Here is a 13,422-nt window from a genome sequence, read left to right as displayed (position 1 = left end):
ACCAACCAGGGTAGGTCTTACAGTGAATGGTAAGGCACTGAGGAGTGTGGTAGAACAAAGGCATCTGGGAATACAGATCCATAATTAGATGAAAGTGGCATCACAGGTAGATAGGGTTGTAAAGAAAGCTTTTGGCACATTAGCCTTCTTAAATCAATGTATTGAGCACAGAAGATCGGATGTTATGTTGAAGTTGTACAAGACGTTGGTGAGGCCTAATTTGGAGTACTGTGTGTAGTTTCGGTCACCGACCTACAGGAAAGATGTAAGCAAGTTTAAAAGAATGCAGAGAAAATTTACGAGGGTATTGCTGGGTCTGGGGGACTTGAAATATAAAGGAAGATTGAATAGGTTAGGATTGTATTCTTTAGAAAGTAGAAGATTGGGAGGAGGTTTGATAGAGGTATACAAAATTATGTGGGGTATAGTTAGGGTAAATGCAAGCAAGCTTTTTCCACTACGTTTGGGAGGGACTACAACCAGAGGTCATGGGTTAAGGGTGAAAGGGGAGAAGTTTAAGGGGAACATGAGGGGGAGTTTCTTCATTTGGAGGTTTGTGAGAGTGTAGAATGAGCTGCCCGCACAACTGGTGTATGTGAGCTCAATTTGAACATTTAAGAGAAGTTTGGTAGGGCTACAGTCCTGGTGTAGGTCTATGGGAGTAGGCAGTTTAAATGGTTTTGGCATTGACTAGGTGGGCAAGAGGGTCTGTTTCTGTGCTGTACTTCTCAATGATTCCAAATGGGATTAGTGTAAAGGTCAGTATTGACCTGCTGGATTGAAGGAACTTTTCCGTGCTGTACATCTCCATGACAATCCCACTTCTGTCTTCCGCCCCTTTCTAAATCCATGGGCACTCAGTTTTCAAAATCAATTATCAAATCAGGAAAAGGAATATGAATTGATTTTTTTTAAAGATCCTGAATGTAACTTCACAAATCAGCTAACTCGGTGCAGGCTGAGAAACATCCAGAGGTGACTATAAGTGTTGATTTAGGAACTCCAGTTCCAGATTTTTCCTCAAGGTTTACTCCCGAAGCCTTCCCCATCCTAACTATATATTTTTGTGAAGTGCTGCATATTGTTTTTAGTCATTGGTGAGACAGTATTGTCTTTCTTCACCAGTTATTTCTTTATTTTTGTTTTCTTCAGTATGGTTCTACTTTGGTGTGGTCGGAGCTTTCTGCTTTATTCTCATCCAGCTGATTCTTCTCGTCGATTTTGCTCACTCCTGGAGTCAGTCGTGGGTTCAGAACATGGAAGATGGCAACAGCAGATGCTGGTTTGCTGGTATGTTAAAATAAATAGTTAATTTTATTCCCTCTTGTTTTCTTTATCTGTGTGTATGAAGGCAGAGCAGCATTTAATAAAAGGTTAGCCATTTGAACACAAATATAATTTCTGTTATTTTTCTTTTAATCCTCATTATACTAAAGCCAATTGCCCAGAAGAAATGGAGCAGCTGAAGTTTAGCTCATTGTGTTGGTAATTTATAATGTGGACCCAGTTAGACATGACAGTGAATACATATGTCAGGCTTATCCTTGTTGGAGCATTGAGTACAAGAGGTGGCACATCATGCTATAGGTGTACAGAGTGTTGGTGAGACTGCACTTCGAACATTGTGTGCATCTCTGATTGTCATACTATAGAGTTTGAGCCAGAGAGGGTGCAGAAACCATCTACACTGATATTACTGGAGCTGGATGGTTTGAGAGTTAGGAGAGACTAGGTCAATTAGCTCTATTAGATTAGTGGTGAGGTATGATTGGTAGAGAGAGGTCACTTCCAGATCATTTACATTTTCTGTTCATTAGATTACATATACTTTTGAAGTTACTACGTTCATTTATACATCTTCTCTGCTCTTCTGTTACAGCTTTACTTATATGTACGGCCTTCAACTATCTTGTCTCACTGGCTGCAGTAGTGGTTTTCTATGTTTTTTATACTAAGCCTGATGACTGTGCAATAAATAAAGCCTTCATAAGTCTGAATCTCATCTTCTGCATCATTGTCTCTGTTGTGTCCATCTTACCAAAGGTTCAGGTAAGAAAACAAAACATGAATTTGTAGTCATTGTGTGGATTACTTGTACAAATAATTCATCATCTGTTTCATGACAGCTTTTCTTAAGCTTCCTTCTCTGAAAGATCTTGGGATGTTTTGCCAAATTAAGGTCACCATGTCAGTGTATTATATCAAAGCATAAATTGCTGTTCAAGCTTATTTTGTAGATTCAGTAGAATCAATTGCATGTCTTCCACCAGGTCTAAGTTCAGTTTTTTTTAGTTGGTTGAGGTTAGCGTAGTCTAAGTAGTCTTTGCGTCCCTTAAGTACTTCAAGTAATTTCTACATTCTGTGGTTACTTGAAGAGAAATTGTACTCCCGAATGCTGCTCGACATTTTTGTCCATCTTTAAAATCTTTAGTTTGTTTAGCTACCTGCAGTTAATAGTTATAATATTGTGCCATATACTGTATCCTATCACTGGTCTTGAAGTGAGTATTGAATTTAATTCTGAGGAGCAAAGCTTGCCTCTGAACACGCATATCCTTTGTCCTGAAATGTGCTATCCCTCCACCAAGTATAAGCAATTTTTACACATTAGAAAGTTTTATTTTTCTTAACCAAGAGTTAGTAGTAGCCAGTGGAAACAACTCCCTGAGCATGTGATTCACTACAGATTGAGGTTTATCATGAGGAAAATAAGCTATCACATTCAAAATTAAAATCATAAGCTGGAAGAAAAACTTGGATAAACAAGAGATTCTGCAGATGCTGGAAATCCAGCGAAACACCCACAAAATGTTAGGATCTCAGCAGATCAAGCAACATCAATGGATGGGAATAAACAGATCGATGTTTCAGGCTGAAGCCTTTCATCATGTCCTGCTGAAGCATCTTGGTCCAAATGTTTACTGTTTACTCCTGTCTATAGATGCCTGACCTGCTAAGTTCCTCCAGTATTTAGTGTGAGGAAGAACTTGGATTGAAGTTTCAAGTGCAATCAGTCCAACCCTCTTAATTCAATGGAGTGTCAATCTGAAGTATGAAGAAGTAAATTTGTATAGCACTATTGATAAGCTTGGAGATTCTTAGCACACTTTGTAGCCAATTGAGTACTAACGATATTTTTTATTTATTTGAGGTACAACATGAAACAGGCCCTTCTGGCCCATTGAGCTGTGCCACCCAGCAACCCCTGATTTAACTTCAGCGTAATCACAGGACAACTTACAATGACCAATTAACCTATTAACCGATATGTCTTTGGACTGTGGGAGGAAATCGGAGTACCCAGAGAAAATCCATGCATTCTACAGGGAGAACATAGAGAATCTTTACAGACGACATTGGAATTAAACTCCAAACTCTGATCCCCCAAGCTGTAATAGCATCATGCTAACAGTGGCACCTAAATGTTCTAAATTTTGTACAGTGAATAGTGAATAAGTGTTCTTCCACCAGCATTTGAGTACTAAGAAGCTCAAATACTTACTGCTGTTCAAGTGCTGGCAGCGGTGTCATTCGGCTGATGACTGAATATTCAGAATTTCTTCTAAATTTCTCAGCCAACCTTAGCAAGTGGCTGTGAGCTTTTAATGAAAAATGTGGTAACCCTGGGAAATCTCCATTATAAAATCGTGGGAAACTAAAATCTATTCCAGGTTAAACTGGTAATTCCAAACTGCACTATTGGATACATTTAGAGATGCATTTTGTAATTCTCTGGCTCAGTGATAGGTCTATCTGTGCTGTACAGGCAAATGTTCATAGGCATTTTTGTTTGCTTGATAAAAAGCTAATCTCATAAACAATGAATATCCTTTTTTAATTGAAGCATGGAACAGCTAATTAGATTTTTTAAAAAGTTGATGCTGGGAATGATAATGTACTTAAAAGAGTCTATTGTGCCATCGTGATTGCTTCAGACCTTTGGTAGAACTGTTTAGTTAATCCTATTCTCTGAATTTCCTCTACCTGTTTCTTTTCAATTCCCTTTCGATAGTTACTGTTGAAACTGCTTTGACCATGTGTTCATCTATTATGTTCCCATTGACAGAGGATGCGTCAGATTAGAGAAGTAAAGATAGGACTTAAAGGCTGTTGTGGGACAAAATGTGTTCCAGTTCGTGGGGCACTGGCACCAGTATAAGGGAGGAACAAGCTGTGTTCTGACAAGGAGCTTAAATAAGATTATAGACAGCTTGAAACAAATTAGTGGGGGAGAGGATTCTAGTGACAGGAGGTTTAATAAATCAAAAGTGAGGTGCACAGGATATTAAATTGGGAATGAGATTTAAAGTATGACAGGAAGAGACCGAAAATATTAGTAACCTGGGTTGTAGGGTGTCCAGAACTGTGAATTCAGTATTCTTAGTTATTCCATTTTCTAAAAGAGTAGGCAAAAAGGAAAAGGAGGGAGAATAACATATTAGAGCATTGTTAATCAAGGAAGGCATCAATAGGTGGGTAAATAATGATAGAGAGCAGTGGAACATGTTTGTGTGGAAATTAAAATGGACAAGTTGAAATTTTATTAGGTTGGAAATGGCAGATAAGTTAATATAATACTGTGTATCAGCCTTCATGCTGGATTTTGGAAAAAGTAATGCTTCGAAAGGTCTTTGGGACTTGATGGCCTGCCCTTGCAGTGTTGTTGGCAAGATATTGTAGGTTCAAGGAAGAAATAACTAATCATTTAGACAAATTTAGTGAGTCAAATGAAATCAATGTAGTTTTATGAAAGGAAAATCTGATTTGTCAGATTTAGTGGAGCTCTGTTTCGATAATACAAGCAGAGCAAATAGAGGAGAAACTGTAGATGCTAAATACCTTTTAGAAATCCAAACATACTCTCAGGTACCACATAAATGGCTGTTGGAGAAGGTGAGAGTTCACTATTGGGGAGATTGTTAACATGAACTAAAACATGGTTATCTCGTGGAAAACGGAGTCAGAATAAGGTAGTCTTTTTCAGGCTGGATGTATGGAACTAGTGCAGTGCCCCAGGGATAAGTTCTTTGTCTTCAAATACCGCCTATAATCGATTTGGAAAAGTAGGTAGAGTGTACGGAGCAGTTGTATTATATAGTTGTATTTCAGTTCTTTATTTCTAAGATTTTTAATTTCTCTGTGTTGTAGAATGATATGTTAAACATTTAAGCAGAATGTTTGGCCATCTATCATATCATTGTCACTACACCTTTTATTAGATGAAAATAGTTAGACCATAAGACATAGGAGCAGAATTAGGTCATCTGGGCCAGTAAGTCTGCTTCACCATTCAATCATGGTTGATCCTTTTTTTAAAATCTCCTCAACACCATTTCCCTGCCTTCTTCCTGTAACCTTTGATGCCATGTCCAATCAAGAACCTTTCAATCTCTGCCTTGTCCAACCAACGACCTGGCCTCTACAGCTGCATGTGGCAACAAATTCCATAAATTCACCACCCTTTGGCTAAAGAAATTTCTCCGCATCTTTGTCTTGAAGGGCACCCCTCTATCCTGAGGCTGTGCCCCCTTGTCCTAGACTCTCCCACAATGAGAAACATCCTTTCCGCATCTACTCAATATTCGAAAGGTTTCAATGAGATCCCCCCCCCCAATCCTTCCAGATTCCAGTGAGTAGAGACCCAGAGCCATCAAACGTTCCTTCTGTGATAACTCTTTCATTCCTGGAGTCATCCTTGTGAACTTCCTCTGAACCCTCTCTAATGTCAGCACATCTCTTCTAAGATGAGGAGCCCAAAACTGTTCACAATACTCAAGGTGAGGCCTCTCCAGTGCCTTATAAAACCTCAGCATCACATCCTTGCTCTTGGATTCTAGACCTCTTGAAATGAATGCTAACATGGCATTTGCCTTCCTCTACACTGACTCAATCTGCAAGTTAACCTTCAGGATGATCTGCACGAGAACTCACAAGTCCCTTTACATCTCAGATTCCTGGATTTTCTCCCTGTTTAGAAAATAGTCTACACTTTTATTTCTACTACCAAAATGCATAACCATGTATTTTCCAACATTGTATTTCATTTGCTACTTTCTTGCCAATTCTCCTAATCTGTCCAAGTCCCGTTACCCGTTTCCTCAACACTACCTGCCCCTCCACCAATCTTAATATTATCTGCAAACTTGGCAATAAAGCAATCTATTCCATCATCTAAATCATTGATATACAGCATAAATAGAAGTGGTCCCAACACCAACCCCTGCAGAGCACCACTAGTCACTGGCAGCCAACCAGAAAAGGATCCTTTTATTCTCTCTCGCTGCCTCCTTTCAATCAGCCAATGCTCTAACCATGTTAGTAGTTTTCCTGTAATACCATGGGCTCTTAACTTAGTAAGCAGCCTCATGTGGCACCTTGTCAAAGGCCTTCTGAAAGTCAAAATATACAACATTCACTGAATCCCCTTTATCTATCCTACTTGTAATCTCCTCAAAGAATTACAACAGGTTCGTCAGGCAGTATTTTCCCTTAAGGGAACTATGCTGACTTTGTACTATCTTGATCTGTGTCAACAAGTACTCCATCACCTCATCCTTAACAATTGACCACTGAGGTCAGGCTAATTGGACTATAATTTCCTTTCTGCTGCCTTCCTCCTTTCTTAAAGAGCAGAGTAGCATTCACAATTTTCCAGTAAAAGATACAACCAGTTTTTCAATGTCATGAAAACAGGGAAAGGTATTTTGCATTGATTATGTTTATGCAAACAGCATTCTGGCCTTTATTGCAAGTGGTAGGAGTTAAGAAGTAAAGGTGGTCTTTAACTTGGACAAGTGTTAAGTTTGGCAATTTGGTAAATTAAATCAAGGTAGGTCTTGCACAGCAGATGGGCTGATTCTGGAGAGTTCTGTACAAGAAAGATTGAGGACTGTAGTAACATGGGTGACACAGACATTGTGGTAAAGGAAGTGTTTGGCTTACTTACCTTGATTGGTTAGGGTATATGAGTACGAGAGTTGGGATGTCATATTTCAACTGTACCAAATGTCAGTGAGACCACACTTGGAGCGTCATGTGTAGTTATGGCTGCTGAGCTATAAAAAGGATGCCATTAAGCTGGAAAGGGTGCAGAAAAGATTTGCAAGGATGTTACCAGAACATGGAGGGCTTGAATAATAATAAGAGACTGGATAGTGTTTTTTCCCTTGCACATACTGTAGAAGGCTGAACAGTGACCTTACGGAGGTGTTATAAAATTATACAGTCATTGAGTATTAAAAAAAAGTACAGCACAGAAGCAGGCCCCTCTGCCCATCTAGTCCATGCTGAACCATTTAAACTGTCTACTCCCATCAACCTGCACTTGGACCGTAGCTGTTTGTGTCTCTGTCATCTATGTACCAATCCAAACCTCTTAAACATTGAAATCAAATTTGCATGCACCATTTGCGCTGGCAGCTTGTTCCACAATCTAACGATCCTAGGCTTGAAGAACTTTCCCCTCATGTTTCCCTTAAATTTTTCACCTTTTACCCTTAATGCATGACCTCTAGTTGTAATCCCATCTAATCTCATTGGAAAAAGGCTGCTTGTCTATACCTCTCTTAATTTTCTATACCTCTATCAAATCTCCTCTCAGTTTTCACCTATTTAATATTTCCATATGTAATTGTAAGAAAAAGTTTGTGAACTTTTTGTAATTACCTGATTTTCTGGATTACTTACTCATAAAGTGTGACCTGATCTGTCAAAGCAAGATTTCCCTTTACAGAAACCATGCTGACTTTGACTTATTTTATCATTTGTCTCCAAGTACCTTGAAACCTTATCCTTAATAACAGACTCCAGGACTCTCCCAACCACTGAGGTTAGGCTAACTGTCCCATAATTTCCTTTCTTTTGCCTTCCTCCCCTCTTAAAGAGTGGATTGATATTCGCAATCTTCCAGTCCTCCAGGATCATACCAGAATCAAATGATTCTTGAAAGATCATGATCAATGTATCTGTTATCTCTTCAGCAACTCTGGGATGTAGTCCATCTGGCCCAGGTGACCTATCCACCTTAAGACCTTTGAGTTTGCCTTGCACTTTTTTCCTTTGAAATAGCAATGGCACTCAGTCCTGCTCCCTGACACTCTTGGACCTCTTGCACATCGCTAATGTCTTCCACAGTGAGGACAGATGCAAATTACCCATTAAGTTTTACCTGCCATTTCTTTGTCCCCCCATTACTACCTCACCAGCATCATTTTCAAGTGGTCTAATATCAACTCTCAACCTCCCTGTTACTCTTTATATAACTTTTGGTATTCTGCTTTACATTATTGGCTAGTCTGCCCTCATATTTTATCTTTTCTCTCCTTATAGCTTTTTTAGTTGCCTTTTATTGGATTTTAAAAGCTTCCCAATTATCCCAGTTCCCACTCACTTTTGCTACCATATGTGGCCCTTTCCTTGGCTTTTATGCAGTCCTGAACTTCCTTGTCAGCATGATTGCCTACCATTGCCATTTGAGTACCATCTCTGTGGGACGTATCTGTCTTGCACCTTGTGAACATATCTCAGAATCTTCATATGCTGCTGTCATCCCCGTCCAATATTCTCCTCCAATCCATCTAGGCAAGCCCCTCTCTCATACCTCTGTAATTCCCTTTATTCCATTGCGATACTGATGCATGTGAGTTATGCTTTTCTGTCTCAAACTGCAGTATGAATTCAATCATATTATGACCATTGCCTCCTAAGGGTTCTTTTACGTTAAGCTTCCTGATAAAATCTAGGTTACTACACAATACCCAGTCTGAGATGGCCTTTCAAACATTTCAAAACGATATACATCCTGTAATTCTTATTTTTTTGCAAACGTCCATGAAAACAGAGGATTGCTCCAAAGAATGAATGACAGTTAAATGTTAGGACCTCAAAGTTCCCCCCCATTCCCCCCATGCATATGCAGCAGCAAAGCAATGACCCCCACACCGGCAATGAAGCATCATTGCCCTCCACTGAGCACTCAAGTGTGCAACAAAGCATGAAAAAGACACAAACTTGCAGTACCCCAAAGACTCCTTGTTCACCCAGTATTCAACATACCACAGGTTCTGTCTCTCCCTAATAAGGGAAAAAAAGGTGTCCCCTTTTCAGAGCGAGAGGGGAGACGTAATGAACAGCTCGCTGATTTACAATGTTAAAAGTCTGTTGCATTGCTTTTTCTGAGCTCTGTGCCCAAAGGACACAGAACTGTTTTCGACTTTCTGTCTCCCAGGACACACCAGTATCCTGCGCCGGCACTGACCTCGAGTCCACCTACCTCCAGAGCCATGAAATCCTAGCACCCTGAAGGCGCCCTAGTCTTCTAGGCTGTGTCTTTGGCATATCGAACAGTGCCCAGTTGTGAGACCCTGAGAGCAGGCCCCATTCCCTCAAAGACCCAAAGTCAGCATGAAACTCCCAAGTCAGGGTCTTCAAAAGAACCCTGAAAGGGAAAAATAGAGATATTGAAGATAGAAATAGAGCTGTTTCCGAGGATACAAGCAAAGGAGTCACTGTTGGGTGCAGTGTTTCTCCTAAGTTCCTCCCCAAGTAGGCTCAAGCACAAACTGATCTAAAAAGTCATCTGGTAGGCATTCAACAAATTCCCTCACTTGCGATCCTACAACAATCTGATTTTCCGAAACCCCTTCGCATATTGAAGTTCTCCATTACAATCGTGTCATTACCCCTTTTACATGAATTTTCCAGCTCCTTTCGCAATCTCAACCCCACATCTTGGCTACTATTTGGAGGCCCATGTATGATTCCCATCATTAGACCATTAGATGTAAGAGCAGAAGTAGGCCATTCGGTCCATTGAGTCAGCACTGTCATTCAATCAAGGGCTGATCCAATTCTTCCAGTCATCCCCACCCCCTTTCCTTCTCCCCATACCCTTTCATGCCCTGGCTAATCAAGAACCTATCTATCTCTTGCCTTAAATGCACCCAATGACTTGGCCTCCACAGCCACTCGAGGCAGCAAATTCCACAGATTTACCACCCTCTAACTAAAGTAGTTTCTTTGCATTTCTGTTCTAAATTTACATCCTTCAATCCTGAAGTCATGCCCTCTTGTCCTAGACTCCCCTACCATCAGAAATAACCTTGCCAGATCTAATCTGTTCAGTCCTTTTAACATTTGGAATGTTTCTATGAGAATCCCCCCCTCATTTCCTGAACTCCAGGGAATACAGCCCAAGAGCTGCCAGACATTCCTAATATGGTAATCCTTTCATTCTTGAATCATTCTCGTGGTAACAGACAGACAGACATACTTTATTGATCCTGAGGGAAATTGGGTTTCATTACAGTCGCACCAACCAGGAAACCATAAATAATTAAATAATAATAAGTAAATTATTCCAAGTGGAAATAAGATTAGGACCAGCCTATTGGCTCAGGGTGTCTGACAGTCTGAGGGAGGAGTTGTAAAGTTTGATGGCCACAGGCAGGAATGACTTCCTATGACGCTCAGTGTTGCATCTCGGTGGAATGAGTCTCTGGCTGAATGTACTCCTGTGCCTAACTAGTACATTATGGAGTGGATGGGAGTCATTGTCCAAGATGGCATGCAACTCAGCATCCTCTTTTCAGACACCACCATCAGAGAGTCCAGTGCCACCCCCACAACATCACTGGCCTTATGAATGAGTTTGTTGATTCTGTTGGTGTCTGCTACCCTCAGCCTGCTGCCCCAGCACACAACAGCAACCATGATAGCACTGGCCACCACAGACTCGTAGAACATCCTCAGCATCGTCCAGCAGATGTTAAAGGACCTCAGTCTCCTCAGGAAGTAGAGACGGCTCTGACCCTTCTTGTAGACAGCCTCAGTGTTCTTTGACCAGTCCAGTTTATTGTCAATTCGTATCCCCAGGTATTTGTAATCCTCCACCATGTCCACACTGACCCCTTGGATGGAAACAGGGGTCACTGGTGCCTTAGCCCTCCTCAGGTCCACCACCAGCTCCTTAGTCTTTTTCACATTAAGCTGCAGATGATTCTGCGCGTACCATGTGACAAAGTTTCCCATTCCTGAGATCATTCTCATAATGGCTTTTTTACCCTTTCAATCTCCCAACACCACCCACAAAGATTCAACATTCTCTAACCCCATGTCACTCTTTCATAGCCAACAACACACACAAAATGCTGGTGGAACACAGCAGGCCAGGCAGCATCTATAAGGAGAAGCACTGTCGACGTTTCGGGCCGAGAACCTTCGTCAGGACTAACTGAAAGGAAAGATAGTAAGAGATTTGAAAGTAGTGGGGGGAGGGGGAATGCGAAATGTTAGGAGAAGACCTGAGGGGGTGGGATGAAGCTAAAAGCTGGAAAGGTGATAGGTGAAAGTGATACTGAGCTGGAGAAGGGAAAGGATCATGGGACGGGAGGCCTCGAGAGAAAGAAAGATAGGTGGGGGGGAAGCACCAGAGGGAGATGGAGAACAGGCAAACAACTAAATATGTCAGGAATGGAGTAAGAAGGGGAGGAGGGGCATTAACGGAAGTTAGAGAAGTCAATGTTCATGCCATCAGGTTGGAGACGACCCAGCCGGTATATAAGGTGTTGTTCCTCCAACCTGAGTTTGGATTCATCTTGACAGTAGAGGAGGCCATGGATAGACATATCAGAATGGGAATGGGATGTGGAATTAAAATGTGTGGCCACTGGGAGATCCTGCTTTCTCTGGTGGACCGAGCGTAGGTGTTCAGCGAAACGGTCTCCCAGTCTGCGTCGGGTCTCACCAATATATAAAAAGCCACACCGGGAGCACTAGACGCAATAAACCACACCAGCCGACTCACAGGTGAAGTGTCGCCTCACCTGGAAGGACTGTCTGGGGCCCTGAATGGTGGTGAGGGAGGAAGTGTAAGGGCAGGTGTAGCACTTGTTCCGCTTACAAGGATAAGTGCCAGGAGGGAGATCGGTGGGAAGGGATGGGGGGGACGAGTGGACAAGGGAGTCGCATAGGGAGCGATCCCTGCGGAAAGCAGAAATGGGGGACGGAAAGATGTGCCTAGTAGTGGAATCCCGTTGGAGGTAGCAGAAATTACGGAGAATTATACGTTGGACCTGGAGGCTGGTGGGGTGGTAAGTGAGGACAAGGGGAACCCTATCCCGAGTGGGGTGAGGAGAGATGCGTTTGAGAGCAGAGTTGATGGTGGAAGAAGGGAAGCCCCTTTGTTTAAAAAAGGAAGACATCTCCTTTGTCCTGGAATGAAAAGCCTCATCCTGAGAGCAGATGCGGTGGAGACAGAGGAATTGTGAGAAGGTGATAGCATTTTTGCAAGGGTGGGAAGAGGAATAGTCCAGGTAGCTGTGAGAGTCTGTAGGCTTAAAGTAGATATCAGTAGAGAAGCCGGCTCCAGAGATGGAGACAGAAAGATCAAGAAAGGGGAGGGAGGTGTTGGAAATGGACCAGGTAAATTTGAGGGCAGGGTGAAAGTTGGAGGCAAAGTTAATGAAGTCAATGAGCTCAGCATGCGTGCAGGAAGCAGTGCCAATGCAGTCGTCGATGTAACAAAGGAAAAGAGGGGGATGGATACCCGTATAGACTTGGAACGTGGACTGTTCCACAAAGCCAACTAAAAGGCAGGCATAACTGGGACCCATACAGGTGCCCATGGCTACACCCTTGGTTTGGAGGAAGTGGGAGGAGCTAAAGGAGAAATTATTGAGAGTAAGAACTAATTCCGCTAGACGGAGGAGAGTGTCCAGTCCACTGCCTGTGCCTTCCTGCCTGTCCTTTCAACAGAAAATACATCCTTTAATATTAAGCTCGCAACTATGGCCTTCTTACAGCCACAACTCAGTAATGCCCACAATGTTGTACTGACCAATCTCTAATTACGCCATGAGTTCATCCATCTTATTCCAAATGCTATGCACCTTGAAATACAGCACCTTCAGTCCTGCATTCTTTGCCCTTTTGAAATTTGCCTGTGTAATACAATTTAACTCTTTGTTCTGTCTGCATTTGTACCTAATCGTTGGCTTGTCCTTCCTTTCATTAATGTTACTCTCATCATCTGCTTGTAAACCTGCTGGCTCATCCTCGGCTCTATCATACTCATTCCCATCCCCTTGCCATATTAGCTTAAACCTCTCCCAAAAGCTGTAGTAAACCTACCTGCTATATTGGTTCCCCTCAGATTCAAGTGCAACCCATCCCTTTTGTACAAGTCACACCTGCCCCAGGAGAGGTTCCTATTATCCAGAAATCTGAATCCCTGCCTCTTGCTCCAATTCTTCAGCCATGTATTTGCCACCTCATTCTATTCCTATCCTCACCCATTTATCTGTCTTCTGTGGCTTTTCCTATGATACTTGTTACATTGAAGTATACTCAGCGTAGGATATTAGTTGCACAATGCTCTATATTTTGATTCCTGACTTTCTCTGAGATCTTAATGTCTGTGTCCAT

At 41.9% G+C, this 13,422-nt stretch overlaps 1 protein-coding gene across 1 annotated transcript in view; it reads left to right on the top strand.

The window, feature by feature from the left end:
* Positions 1–13,422, top strand: part of LOC132383609 (serine incorporator 1-like) — an 86,913-nt gene that overhangs the window by 55,081 nt on the left and 18,410 nt on the right. Inside the window, exons 5-6 of the mRNA XM_059954811.1 lie at positions 1,153–1,290; positions 1,880–2,049. Of these exons, the coding sequence (XP_059810794.1) occupies positions 1,153–1,290; positions 1,880–2,049 (308 nt within the window). The remainder of the gene's footprint in view (positions 1–1,152; positions 1,291–1,879; positions 2,050–13,422) is intronic.

The sequence above is a fragment of the Hypanus sabinus genome, chromosome 30 (genome assembly GCF_030144855.1).
Source record: "Hypanus sabinus isolate sHypSab1 chromosome 30, sHypSab1.hap1, whole genome shotgun sequence".
In the NCBI taxonomy this organism is placed as follows: Eukaryota; Metazoa; Chordata; class Chondrichthyes; order Myliobatiformes; family Dasyatidae; genus Hypanus; species Hypanus sabinus.
This window is presented reverse-complemented; position numbering and strand designations above follow the sequence as displayed.